The 13,652-nt window shown below is 52.0% G+C and overlaps 1 protein-coding gene across 1 annotated transcript; it reads left to right on the top strand.

The window, feature by feature from the left end:
* Positions 1–935: 935 nt before the first annotated feature.
* Positions 936–10,808, top strand: PPIF (peptidylprolyl isomerase F). The gene is made up of 6 exons (XM_061179991.1): positions 936–1,218; positions 2,471–2,501; positions 3,051–3,139; positions 4,917–5,013; positions 5,540–5,615; positions 6,946–10,808. Exons 1-6 carry the CDS (start codon positions 1,030–1,032, stop codon positions 7,079–7,081), a joined length of 618 nt encoding a protein of 205 aa, XP_061035974.1. The 5' UTR covers positions 936–1,029; the 3' UTR covers positions 7,082–10,808.
* The last annotated feature ends 2,844 nt before the right edge of the window (positions 10,809–13,652 follow it).

Here is a 13,652-nt window from a genome sequence, read left to right as displayed (position 1 = left end):
TCTCTGGGCCTCATTTGCACATATGGAGAGCGCAGGTGTTGGCTCGGATGCTCTCTCAAGTCCCCTGCCTGTCATTCATTTCCTGTGGGCCTCCCATGCCCCCAGGTTTCTGTGAAGCCCACCTCAGCATGTGGGGTAAATCCCCCTCACTGTGGTTTCTCCCGCTCAGTTCCCCTTCTCTTCCTGTCTTGCCTTCTTGCTTTTCCTTGGACTGGTCCCTGTGCTATGTTATCTGCAGGTGCAGTTTTGTGGTGAGTGGGGGTGGGAGGGGAGCTAGCAGCCGTCTGTCCTGGTTGCTGGGGATCAGGGCTGTCAGTCTATGGGGTCGGGGAGGAAGAGCCAGGCCCAGTCCTGGTGGAGGACTGGGGGTCTGGTAAGAGCATGACAGGCCCAGGCTGAGTCTGGAAGAGGGACTGGTTTCTAGAAGCATCTGGAGACAAGCCCAGGATAGGACAAGGAGGCCTGTGGTCACCATGGGAGGTGTCTGCCTGCCACCTCTCGCTCTAATCCCGCTTATCATCACTTTTCTTTGACTGACTCTCAGTGCCACAGTTTCTCCTGGTCCGCCTGTCTGTCTACAGGGCCTATGGGGCGAGGGGCGGCCGTGCAAAAGTCTCAAATGTAGACTTTTGTTATATTCAATGAAAACATATGGATGCTCGTAGTTTGGAGTTAACCACGTTTTAGCATTTTCCCCTTTTTTCATCTATTGGGACCCTCGCAAAATCGAACCGGCCTCCTTTTGCGAAGTCTTGTCTGCCCCTCAGGTCTCTGGCCCTGGTTGGGGTGTGTTCAGAAGACTTCACGCCCCACCGCCCCACTGGCAGGGCTGCGCTGCCCTCTGGGGCCAGCAGGGGGAGCCCGCGGTCAGGCCGGAGGGGGCGGGATGGAGGCGGGGCCACGAGGCCGGCTGGGCCAATAAAGACGGCGGCACGCCGCCGCGGCTAACTCGGCCCTTTGGGCGCCCGTGACCTTCGCTTCTGGAGTCTCTGCTGGCCCGTCGCTCTCCCGTCTGGACCTGCACCCACGATGCTGGCGCTGCGCTGCGGCCCCCGTCTGCTCGGCCCGCTCTCCGGCCCGCGCTCCGCGCACCTGCGCCTACCCGCGGTCCGCGCTTGCAGCAGCGGCTCCCGAGACCCGTCCTCTTACTCCCGGAACCCGCTCGTATACCTGGACGTGGGCGCCGACGGGCAGCCGCTCGGCCGCGTGGTGCTAGAGGTGAGACCACCGGACAGGACCGTGCTGGACTGGGCGTGGGGGACGGTCCCGGAAGAGCTCTGGACCCCGGGCCGGCGCTGTGCCTGGCTCGCTGAGTGACCTTGCTTCCTGCTCCTGGGCTCTGGGCCTCAGTTTCCCCATCTCTAAGGAGGGGCATCAGATTGCTCTCTCCAGGCCTCCCCTCAGAACTTTGGACTAGTGGAGGCGGGAGGGAGGCCCCTGTGGAGGAGAAAGCTCAAGGTCAGACCATAGGCTAGGAGGGCCCAACCCGCTGGCCGGGGTCGGGCAGGGGCTCCGAGACTTCACGGGGCGGGATCCTAGGCCCGGAGTTTCGAGGTGGGTTTCGGGGGCCTCCGGGGTCCGGGCGGCGGGCCCGGCTGGGCGCTCACACTGTGACCCTTGCAGAAGGCGGAGCGGGCCCCAGCCCCGCCCTCGCCATCGGGCTCTCGGCGGAGCAAAGGTGGTTTCGGGCCGCCTCCTCTCCCAGCAGGGCGGCTGGCCCGGCCTTGGGCTCCAGCCACCAGACCCGGCATAGAGCTCCTGGAGTCGGGGCAGTGTGCTCGGAGCTCATCGCCGCAACTCCATCCCCAGCCACCCTTCCGGGGTGACACTCAGCGTCTGCCCTGGCTCTTTGGGCCTTTTTGAAAAACAAAGCAAGAAACACACCTAGTAGTCCGGAAGGTAACAGAGGAGAAGCTTGGGTGTAGCCTTCAAGCCCATTTTGAACAAAGGGGCCTCAGTTAAGCCTTGGTTCACTCTTCTGGAAAATGGAGAGCGCCCATTTATTTTAAAGGTTCGGTGCCAGTGTGGCTCTTGCAGCTGGGAGGCAAGAGGCAGGCTTAGATGGGACTTCAGCCTCCCCTTTCCCCCACCCCTCCTGCCTCTCTCTGAGCCTCGGTTTCCCATCTGCTCATTGAGGAGCTTGGACTGGCTCCTCCCCAGGGCCCTCTCTCCAGGCCTTGAGTCTCTGATGCTTTGGGCCCAGCTGAAGTGGCTCTGCCAGTTCTGCCCCTAGAAGTAGGCCAGGATGGTGTTGTCATCTCTTCTGACAAATTAGGAAATTGAGGCTGCCTCCTCCCAGGCTGGAGTTCAGGAAGCAGCTGGCAGAAATGATAGCTGCTTAGGTGGCCTCCCACGGAGGGCTGGGAGTGACAGGAATGTGCTTTCCCCGTCTCCTGGGCCACCGTGCGGGTTGGGTCTCTCTTTCACCTGCCTCTGGACTGACCGTCTTGTCCCTCTTCTCTCCCCACAGCTGAAGGCAGATGTCGTCCCAAAGACAGCAGGTAAGACAGGACCCAGGGCCTTCTGAGTCCAGTCTGGATGGAAGAGAGAGGGGCAAGGCAAGGTGGGTGGGGTGGTAAGAGGAGTCGGGGCATGAGAACCGTGACCAGATGGGAGTTCCACGTGTGGCTCAGCCGCTGAGTACCCTGGGGCAGCCGCTGGTCCTCTCTGAGCCTTAGGGCTGGCCCCGCCCACCTATCCAGTAGCAGCCTCAGAATCAGAAGATACACATGCATTTCCTCTGGGACAACTTCCTCCCTCCTGGTGCCTGATGGGGCAGGCTGGTGGGTTCGCAGCCCTTGCTTGGACTCTCTGCCCTGCTGACCCGGTGCTGGAATAGCCAGGAGCGTGTGCTCTTGCCACAGTGCTCGGACACTGAAGTCAGGGCGCCAGATGACTTGTCCCAGGTCACACAGCCAGCGCAGACCCAGGGGCGGGGGGTCTTTCCATGTCCCAGCAGGGGGCAGGTAGAGAAGGCGCTGGCTGGAACAAGTTGTGGCCCCTGGGTTGAGGCCTGGCCCTGCTGACCTGCCTCTTCCTTCAACCCTCAGAGAACTTCAGAGCCCTGTGCACCGGGGAGAAGGGCTTCGGCTACAAAGGCTCCACCTTTCACAGAGTGATTCCGTCCTTCATGTGCCAGGTAGCGGGGGCCTCTCCCTGCCTTGGGTTCCTCTTCTCTAAGTGGGGATAGTGACTTGGATGCCTCGAAGGATTCTCATGGGGATTAACCAGCGTGCATGTGCCTGGAAAGTACTGAATGGAGGGCAACTGCGGTCACTCGCTCGGCCTGTCCTCTTACTCCGAGAGGCCGGAGCTTTTCCTGGCTGCCACAGGGCCTTCCCTGCCCCAGGAGTTAAGCAACAGGGCAAGCGGCAGGACGGCCCTGCCTGGCGGGGTCGGGAGAGTGAAGCAGTGGAGGGAGAACGGGCATCGGAGTGTGGATGTGCTCAGGGTTAGATCTGAAGGCTTTGGAGGACCAGCATATTCAGACAGTCTCTGCCCATGCCCCACAGTGTGTCCCACTGAGCACTTGGCATGGGAGATAAGGATAGAGAGGAGGAGGAGGAGGAGGGAGGAGACCGGGCACAGACAAGAACACACAGGTCTGGACTTGGAGCCTCTTTCCAGAGAAGGGCATCTTTCTCGGTTAAATGAGTCTGTTCTTTAGTCATGTGTTCTGCCTCTTTTCAAAAGCATTAGTTTTGCTGTGTCAGATGTTTTGCGGGTAGGTGTTGAAAGCAAGAACTTCCCCCGGGGCCAGGACCTGAGCTATGCTGGGGGTTGTCCTGTGTGAGGTCAGACCCTGCTAAGACAGGGGCTAGTGTCTGAGGCCAGCAGACCTAGAGGCAGGGGCATGGATGTCATGACCTCTTTGAAGTCCTTTCAGCCTGGAATTCTCCTCCCCCCTTCCCTCCACCCTGACCTGGTGGCTGTCATCACATCGTGGTGAGTGGCAGTGGGTTGAATGTGACAAATTCAGGGAGGGGTGAGGGCTGTGGCTGTGAGACAAGCCTGGCCCCGCCCCGTGGCTCTCAGCTGCGGCAGCTCCCGACTCTGCCCGAGGCTGTGGATGAAGCAGAAGCTGAAGTGGATGTCCCAGCCGGGCTAGGGTCTTCCTCGGAACCACAGCAGGCAAGGGCAGAGACTCCAAAGCTGGAGGGCTCTCGGAGGCGTGGGATGGTAGTGCTGGGACGCCCAGGCCAGGGTTTTGAATCATTCCTCTCTGGGGACACATTATTGGCATTTGGGGATGCTTCAGCTGGGCCGGTCAGGTCACCCCTGTCGCCTGAGGATCCCATCTCAGGAAAACAGCAACATGACCTTGGCCGGGGGCTGGGGCTCTGCAGCAGCTGGCAGCCCCTGGGCTCTTCTGGCCGTGGCTCCCATGGAAGCCTCAGGCGAGCTGTGAGGAATGACGCCAGCCCTGGGTGGGCTCTGTCCCGGGCCTGGTGAAGGGGAGATGCTGGGACAGGGAGGGGAACTCAGTGTAGGGAACTGGCTCTGTGCTGGCTGCTGCCGCCCCCCACAGACCCCACTTGGGAATGGGGGTTCCTGGTCTTCTCCCTATTTACCCTCCAAGAGTTGTGGGTAGAAAATTCTAGGAAGCATTCTAAGAAGCATCTTGGAATGGCCGAGATATTTTTAAGGATCATTTAAAAGCTCGCTCAGACAAAAATGAATCATTCGGAAACCAGGGTAGTTATGGTGGCAGAAAATATTTAAGCTTTATCTTATTGTTGCTTATCTTCCTTAGTACTGTATTTGTCCTTCTACCATTGGATGTTTTTTGAACTCTTTGCCTGAGGGCTTCCGGCTGGGTGGCCCCTGGGTGGGCTGGGGGCTGCATCCTAGCGCTGGAGTAGCACCCCTCTGCCAGCTCTGGTGGCGACGTCTCAGCCGATGCTCTGTGCCCGCAGGCCGGCGACTTCACCAACCACAATGGCACCGGGGGGAGGTCCATCTACGGGAGCCGCTTTCCTGACGAGAACTTCAAACTGAAGCACAAGGGGCCAGGTGAGTGCAGGTCGCCAGTCCCCGGGCCATGTTCCCCGAGCTATGACCCTGCCTCTGCCATCCCAGCAGGCTGGAGGCTGCAACCTGATTGCTCCATATCTGATGTTGTTCCTTCCTTCCTTCAATGCTCTGGGTGGGCTTGTTGGGTTTTCCTAGAGCTTTTTCATTCTGAGCTCTCAGTTTCAAAACCAAACCTTCCTTTGAGAACCTGGGGGAGAGAGCCTTTAAGCAAAACCCCAGCGTTGTGTCAGACCCAACGCGCGATGTGGCAAAGTCTAGATTTCAGGGCTGGGGGGTCCCGCTCCAGCTCTACCACTGAGAGCTTCCACGAGGCCCTTTTCTCCTGTGGCGGCAGAGGCGGACAGGCCCTGGGGAGCTGCGTCCTCTGGGCCCTGGTTCCCTCTCCTGAGCCCCAGGATCTTCAGGCTCAAGCATCCTTGATGTGGTTTGCCCCATCTGCTCATCTGAGCGACTCCCGTGTGAGATGCCTCCTGGGGCAGCCTGGTCATCCTGCTTGTGTTTGCAGGTGTTCTGTCCATGGCAAATGCAGGCCCCAACACCAACGGCTCCCAGTTCTTCATTTGCACCATAAAGACAGACTGGTGAGTTGCTTGCTCCTGGCTCCAGGCCCTCTGGGAAGATGGGGTGGCCTTGCAGCTGGAGGGGGAAGCTAGTTTGAGGCTGGACTCTGCTCTGGGACAGTAGCCCTCACCCAGGCTGTGTGTCTTTATGAGAGAAGGAGAAAGTTTGTGAAAGGATTGAGGGAGAATTTGGGTTATTCTTGTAACTGTCTTTATTAAGCTTCCCATTGTTGCTGTCAGCTGGAGTTTTCTCAGTGTGTTTTGTGCGCATGTGTGCGCACACACGCACACACATACACACACAGAGGAAAGGATTCTTTTACCAAATATATTTGTGAAACGCTGCGGAACATATTAGGTCTCAAGATGGCCTGTGGCAGAAACCTATTTGCTTGGTTTAACCCGCTATTTCCCTGGCTTACTTGACCTTGGAATGCACCTTGGAAAATGCTGCAGGAGTCGTTTGGATATCACACCGGATTTCTCATCAGGCATTAGCATGGGCCTGCAAATAGCTACCAGCCCCTTGGAGCCCTCTTTCCCAATGCCCTTGTATTTTAAGGATGTTTCCCAGGTAAATTTTACACTACCTAGTAAGTTTCTCTGCCCAAAGTCCCCTGTGTCCTAGCTCTGAGGCATCTCAGGGAGGTGAGGGGACAGCAGCTGGCCTGGAGCCAAGACTAAATAAAGCCCATTTCCAAGGACTTTAGGGAGACCTGAGTAGTGGGGCATACTAGTGGTCTCTACCCTCCGAGCCAGAGGGACATGGATGTCAGGGTGGGCAGGTTGTTGCTGGCTTTGCCTGTCCTCCTTCCGGGAAACCCCTGGTGGATCCTGAGGTATAACCAGTTTTGGCCTTGCTGGCTCCGCACTAAGCTGCCTTTTAGATTCTTGGGACTATCTCAGATTGAGAGCTGCTTGGGACTCGCATAGGTTCACCACACGTATTATCTTGGCTCTCACCTCAGAATTTATGACTGTTAAGATAGTTCCATTTACACAGACCTCTTATTTCTTCAGAGTAGTTCAATATCCCTTTATCTCCCTGTGCAGAACGAGAATAATTCACTTTTTGTAGGTGAGGTTCCCAGGATTCAGGTTAAGTGGCCTGGGGTGAGGTCACACAGCAGGTGAGGCAGAACATAGCCTGGGAGGGAGCCGTCATCTGATGTGTTCTGGGGGGCTCAGCAAGGCTCGATACCGGAGCTGTGAGAGGTGGGGCCAGCTTTTCGGTGTGGGTTCCTTTCAGAACTGCTGTTTTTGGTAAATAGTCCCATGACCGAGGGGCTGTGACCCTGGGCAACACTGCACCACCCTCGTTTCTGCTTACCTGGCTCACCTCTCCTCACAGGCTGGATGGCAAACATGTTGTGTTTGGCCACGTCAAAGAGGGCATGGATGTCGTGAAGAAAATAGAATCTCTCGGCTCCAAGAGTGGGAAGACATCCAAGAAGATTGTCATCACGGACTGTGGCCAGGTGAGCTAACCCGCCATGGCCAGGGTGCTAGGCCAGTGGCAGCTTCTGGCAACAGTGAGTTGACTCACCCAGGCGGCCGCCTCAGGCTCCCAACGCAGGGGCCCCTTGGAGTTGCCTGTGCTCGCTGCACCTTCTCTGTGCTTCAGGAAGGCCTCTCAGGCATGTCAGACCTCACAGGACCCACCAGGCTGCTTCCCCAGTGCCTGATCTTCCCCAGCGCCCTGTTTCTGGACAACTGTCACGGACACTGTGTCACTGCTCCTCGTCTGGCATCTCCTGTGATCGCCCGGCTCAAGTTCACCTGTGCCTTGGACGTCGAGGGTGTTGATGGGTTAGCTTTGAAGGCAGTTTCTGCCTTTTCTTTGACCAAGGGGGAAAGCCGGTTGCTGTAAAGGGCTGTAATAGCTGTTTAATGTCATCTTCCTAATCGGAATAATTTAACAAGACTCCCTGGAGTTGAAGCTGTGGCACTAACTACTCCAGGCTGTGGTGTGACCTGAAATTGGTGGCACAGGCCACGAGCTTGGCCTTTGGAGCACAGTCTGGGCGTTTGTGAAGGTCCCACGGCTGAGGCCTTTTATCCCAGTCACTGTGAATCCCATTGGTTTGCTGTTCTTGTGTTTGGGGAGAGTCCGTGGCGGTAGAATCAGCTGAACCTGGGGACAGACCCACTGCGAGCTGTGCCTAGTCAATGTGAATTCCCAAGTTGAAAACAGAAATGACCTGTAAGTGCCATGTGCTCTGGAAGGAAGTCAGTGTGTATTCCCTGGTGGGCTTTGATTTCTTCTGTGTGTCTTATAAATTATATCTACTGATTATATACACAATATACTTCTGGAACATTTCTTTGGGTTCACCTTAAATGTGAAAATAAATCCTGTTTTCTATAAAAGACTGGGGTCCGTGCTTTAGGAAGCAGTGTCTGTAACAAGTATTTGGAGCTGACGTTTATTGTTACCACTGTCACTCAGTGCTCCACAGAGGGCCTTTCCTTGGACTCTCAATCCCCCCAGCAACCTATGAGGGTATTCTCATCATCCTGTTTAACAGACAAGGAAATGGACACAGACAAACTGTCTTAGCGTCCACAGCCCATCAGAGCCCTGGTGCCGCCTCTGGGTGACAGAGCCTCAGTTTTGCTCAGCTGTGTAATGGGGTAACAGTGCCCACCTCACAGGGTGATGAGGGTCAGACATGATCTGTGTAAAGTGCACAGCATGGGCCCTGGCACATGGTCTTAATAAGGCTCTGGAGTGAGACGAGGACAATATTTCCTGTGTGTCTGGGCCTTAGAGGAGGAGGAGCTGTGATTATCTCAGGCTAGATGTGGACTTTACTACCCTCGATGTGCCATTTAAATTTGGAGTTAAGTTACAGGTGTTTCTGAATTCACAGGGAGAGCAGATTGCGGGGTGGGATGAGAGCTAAAAACTTCCTTAAACAGCCAGGGGAGGCACAGTCCGAATAACAGAAGAATCACAGTGTAATTAGCATTGCCTCACGTTGGAGTTCCCTGAGTCTGATAGTGTGTGGTCACAGGTCCTTGAAGGCATTCTGAGGTCACAGTGGCTGAACTTGGGTCATCTGGAATATGGGGTTCCCTGAGTTATGTGAGGTCACAGGTAGATGTAGTCACTCTGGGGTCATGGCTGGAGTTGGGTCATTGGAGTCGGGTCATTGGAGTCATGGAGAGTTTCCATGAAGTCAGTTCAGCTACATGGGTTGGGAACGCAGCCGGCCTAACAGTTTTCAAACAGTTCTCAAGATCCTTGGAGGTCCTCAGGCATGGGCCCCTGAACCCCCTTTCAATCATCGATACCCTCTGTTTTCTAAAAGGGATTTCATTTGACGAATGGGATCCTAAGCCAAATAATAATGGGTTGTTGCTCGACCCTTCCAACCAACATTTTACAGACGGGTAAACTGAGGCCCTGAGAGGGGACATGGTTGCCCAAGGTTACCCGGTGAGTCAGTTGGCAGAGCAGGGGCTAGAACCCCGGACCTGCCAGTCCAGAGGGTTTTCTGTTGGAGGCCTTTCGGGATGCACAGACCCCTTTGTCCTCAGATCACACGCAGTCAGAGCTCTTCTGATTTCTGAGGTCAAAGCCATGATTTTGGTCCCTGTGGAGTTTCCTCTTGACCTCTGGGGACTCTAGGGAGGCAGTGGTGCTGTTGACAGGTGTGAGGGTCAGCTCCTTGAGGTGTGACCCACTGGCCCCCTGGTGACTTCTGAGGGGTCTCGGGGTCACAGAACATGTGGGGCAAGTCTTTAGTTCACAGAGCATTTCCTTTCCAATGAGGAGGAAGCACGTGTGCGTGTGTGGGTGCGTGTGCATATGTGTGTGTGCGTGTGTGTGTGTGCGCGCACGCGTGTGTGTGTGTCCCTCCGTGCAGAGGAGTCTAGTGTGGGCTAGCGGAAGAAAGAATGCAGGAATTTCCTAAAAACAGTTTCCTGAAGGTGGGGCTGTTCCCTGCAGTTCTCTTCCCAGAACTCTTGCACAAGGGCCTGAGCCTGGTCTTACTACATAAAGCAGGAGCCTGTGTAATGTACAGATAGGATATTGACTTGTTGCTGGTACACTGGTGCCTAATGCATGAAGGAAGCAGTGAGTCATACACGTGCTCTCACAGATGGAATCATATGTGATGCCATGTAAATTCACCATGTGTTTAAATATCTGAAATAGCATTTTTATGAGACAACACGTGATAGCTTTCCAAAATGACTTCACTGAGGTGTAATTTACATACAATAAAATTCACACATTTTAAGTGTGCAGATCAATCACTTGACAAATTCATACACTGAGTAACCACCACCAAATTAAGTTATAGAACATTTCCATCTCTCCAGAAAGATACCTCTGTGCCTGTTCCCAGGAAGCCACTGATTCTATCACTGTAGATTAATTTTGCCTGTTCTAGAACTTTGTATAAATGGAATCCTACAAGATTCACTTTTTGTGTCTGACTTCTTTCGTGTAGCATGTATGAAGACGTGGGAGAATTTAACACACTTCTGGGCTTTGTAGAATGTTGCTCCATGAAGAGGAATGTCAGTAAATGTTTCCAAGGTCTGCTAAGGCTAAAGCAATGCTTCTCCTAGGAATCATGGGGTGCTGGGAAAGCATGCAGATTCCCAGGCCGCAGCCGAGACCTGTTGAATACCAGTCTCTGAGGGTGGGATCTAGGAATCTGAATTTCCAAATAATAATAATTCAACTAAAGTTTAAGAATTTGAGTGAATGTAGGCCAGAAGGGGCAAGATTGAAAAGGGAGATCACCAGACCACTCGAGTCATTGTTGACTTGCCGAAACATTTGTTGCTGGATGCTCCGCCACTTGTAAAAGATGCTTCACTTGAGGAGTCTGGCTGATAACTCTTGGGTGGTGGGTAGGGCACCCTGTGCAGCCCAAGCTTCGTGGGGGCTGGTGGGAAGCTGTGCTCTTCCATAGCTGCTTCCCAAAGCCTCAGCCGATGGAGAGGCCTTTCAGGGGAGGAGTTCCCATGGTGTAGCCCTCGGTTCTTCTTCTTCTTTTGTGGGCCCAGACTGGAGAACATTTCTCAGTGAATAGCTTCTGGAGGCCACGAGTCAGATCCATGTCCAAGGTCCACTGGAACAGGGTGAATAGAGAAAGTCTTGGTTCCATGCTGAGTCCTCTGATGGTTGCATATATCTGTGAATATACTAAAAAAAACATTGAATTATATACTTTAAGTGGGTGAGTTGTATGACACGTGAACAATATCTCAATAAATCTGCTTAAAAATATGTGTTAGTAAATTCTCAGAATTCTTTGGGTGTGTAAGCTGTTTTTCTGGAGTCCTGTCCCTCTGGAAAATGCTGAGATTTGACCTCGTTGTGGAAGTGGTTTGGTGGGTCTTGGGAATTGCCTTTCGAAGCACCTGTCCCAGGTGAAGTTATCACAGTGTTTTTAGACAAAGAAGTCTGTTCTTCTCAGACACAGAAGGGCAAGCTACTTGCACAGGCAAGGGAGGAATGGAGTGACTGGAGGATTCAAGTTGTTAGTTTCATTTGGACCCAAACACATGTCTTCATTACGAATTTCAGGATCCCATTCTTTCTCACTGATGCCCTTTCACACGAAAAACTTAGTGAGACTGAATTCAGATGATGTTGTAATTCAGCAAGCTACACGATTAAATTTTTGTTTGATTTTAAGTGATTATCAGTCTAGGGTCTACAAGAAGTGAGAGATGTTTTAGAGATGTGATGGAAGCTTTCTAGTTCTCAGACCTTAACGTAAGCTGAGAATTAAAAGACATGAGTTTGTCATCTTCTTTTGGTAAACAATCAAGCATGCTCAAAATAATTCACCCCACACTATAGTCCTTATGGTCATTGATACTGCCATAACTGTCAAGTGTACAGCCACCTGGCCTCCCAAGGCACATGCTTCTCTTGTCACTTAACCACATGCCAAAAATTACCATCATCCCACTTGCAATTGGCAGGTAGTTCAGCCCTGCCTTCAAGCCCAAGGGCACAGCCAAACAAATCTCGAAATCCCATCTTTGTGGGGTTATCTCCTAGGACCACTGCCTGTGTCAATTCTTTATTGATCAGGGTCCACACAGGATACAGAAACAACAGAGTAATTCTAACAGGGAAAGTTTATTATAAAAAATTATTAACCGGGCTTCCCCGGTGGCGCAGTGGTTGGGAATCCGCCTGCCAATGCAGGGGTCGCGGGTTCGAGCCCTGGTCCGGGAGGATCCCACATGGCGCGGAGCAACTGGGTCTGTGTGCCACAACTACTGAGCCCGCGTGCCACAGCTGCTGAGGTCCGTGCGCGTGGAGCCGGTGCTCCACAACAGGAGAGGCCACCGTGGTGAGAGGCCCACGCACTGCAGTGAGGAGTGGCCCCTGCTCGCCGCAAATGGAGAAAGCCCACGCACAACAAAGACCCAACGCAGCCAAAAATAAATAAATAAATAAAAAATTATTAACCATAACATGGGTTAACCTACTAAAGGGAAACAAGAACTCTGAACAAAGTGTCTCTCCAGTGCCCTCTATTGATAAAGCTTAATATAATTCCAGGTGGTAAGAGAGAACTGTTACAGTATCACAAACAGGGCAACGAAGGGATTACAGTATCACAAACAGGGCAACGAAGGGAAGATTTAGAGCTAAAAGACAGACTCATAAGTGGTGGCATTGCTTTCTTAAACAATCTGACAAACTCTGCCATTCAATTAAATGTTTAGGCCATGTATATTTAACTTAATTATCAATATAGTTAGATTTAAATTGACCACCTTGCTATTTATTTTCTCTTTATCCCATATGGTTTTTGTTCCCTTCTTACCTTCTTTTGGATTGAGTTTTTTCCTCCCAAATGATTTCATGCTACCTCCAGTAGTGACTTATTAGATTTAATTCTTCATTTTATATTTTTAGTGGTTTCTCTAAGATTTACAATATATAGTTTAACTTATCACAGATTACCTGAAAATAATATTGTACCACTTTACATATAGTGTAAGAACTGCTGGGTTAAATGCCAACTTCATGTTTACCGTTTTGAGGAACATCAAACTGTTTTCCAAAGTGGCTACAAAATTTTACCTTCTCACCAACAATGTATAATCATTACAATTTTTCCATGGCCTCACCAGCACTTGTTATTATCTATCCTTTTTTTTTTTTTTTCTTTTTTTTTGGCCACGCCGTGTAGCATGCGGGATCTTAGTTCACTGAGCAGGGATTGAACCTGTGCCCCCTGCAATGGAAGGGTGAGGTCTTAACCACCAGACTGCCAGGAAGTCCCTATTTATCTTTTTGATTCTTGACATCAAAGCAGTATCTCATTTAGGTTTTGATTTGCATACCCTCAATGACTAATGATGTTGAGCATCTGCTCATGTGTTTATGGACACATGAGAAGATGCTCTTCTTTGGAGAAATGTCTATTCACATTTTTGCCTGTTTTTAAGTGGGGTTATTTGTATTTTTATTGTTGAGTTGTAAGAGCTCTTTATTTATTTTAGATAAAAGTCCTTTATGAGATATAGGACTTGCAAATATTTTCTCTCATTGTGTGAGTTGTCTTTTTACTTTCTTAAGGGTGTCCTTTGAAGCACTGTTTTAAATTTTGATTCAGTCCAATTTATTTATTGTTTTCAAGATGACCATAGGCTTGAACTTCCCTACACTCTATTTCAAAAAATAAAATATAAAGTAAAATCGGTTCCTTTATGGAGAGTTCTGGAGCTTTCTTCAGCTGTTCCTCCCCACAATTGTCAAAGTGCTCACCAGGCCCCAGGCCTAAAAGAGGTTTTGGGGCTCTCAGGTCCCCTCCCTGCACCAGCCCCCAAACTTCATGAATGACATCAGGGCAGCTCATAGGCTCTGTCAACCCAGTGTGGAATCACAGATCAGAGGAATTGTTGGGAGTGAAGGATTCTAGGTGGAGCCCATTGCCCCAGTGGGTAGGTGGGGAAACTGAGGCCTGGGGAGAGGGGGTGAACAGGGATGTGATCAAAGGTAGTGGCCTGAGACTTGTCAAGTCAGACCCTAGCTCTCCTGACCCCAGATCTCCCTACTGCACCAAA

Source organism: Eubalaena glacialis, chromosome 1 (genome assembly GCF_028564815.1).
Source record: "Eubalaena glacialis isolate mEubGla1 chromosome 1, mEubGla1.1.hap2.+ XY, whole genome shotgun sequence".
NCBI classification, from domain to species: Eukaryota; Metazoa; Chordata; class Mammalia; order Artiodactyla; family Balaenidae; genus Eubalaena; species Eubalaena glacialis.
The sequence above is the reverse complement of the archived record's forward strand: the minus strand, read 5'-3'. Positions and strand labels throughout refer to the sequence as shown.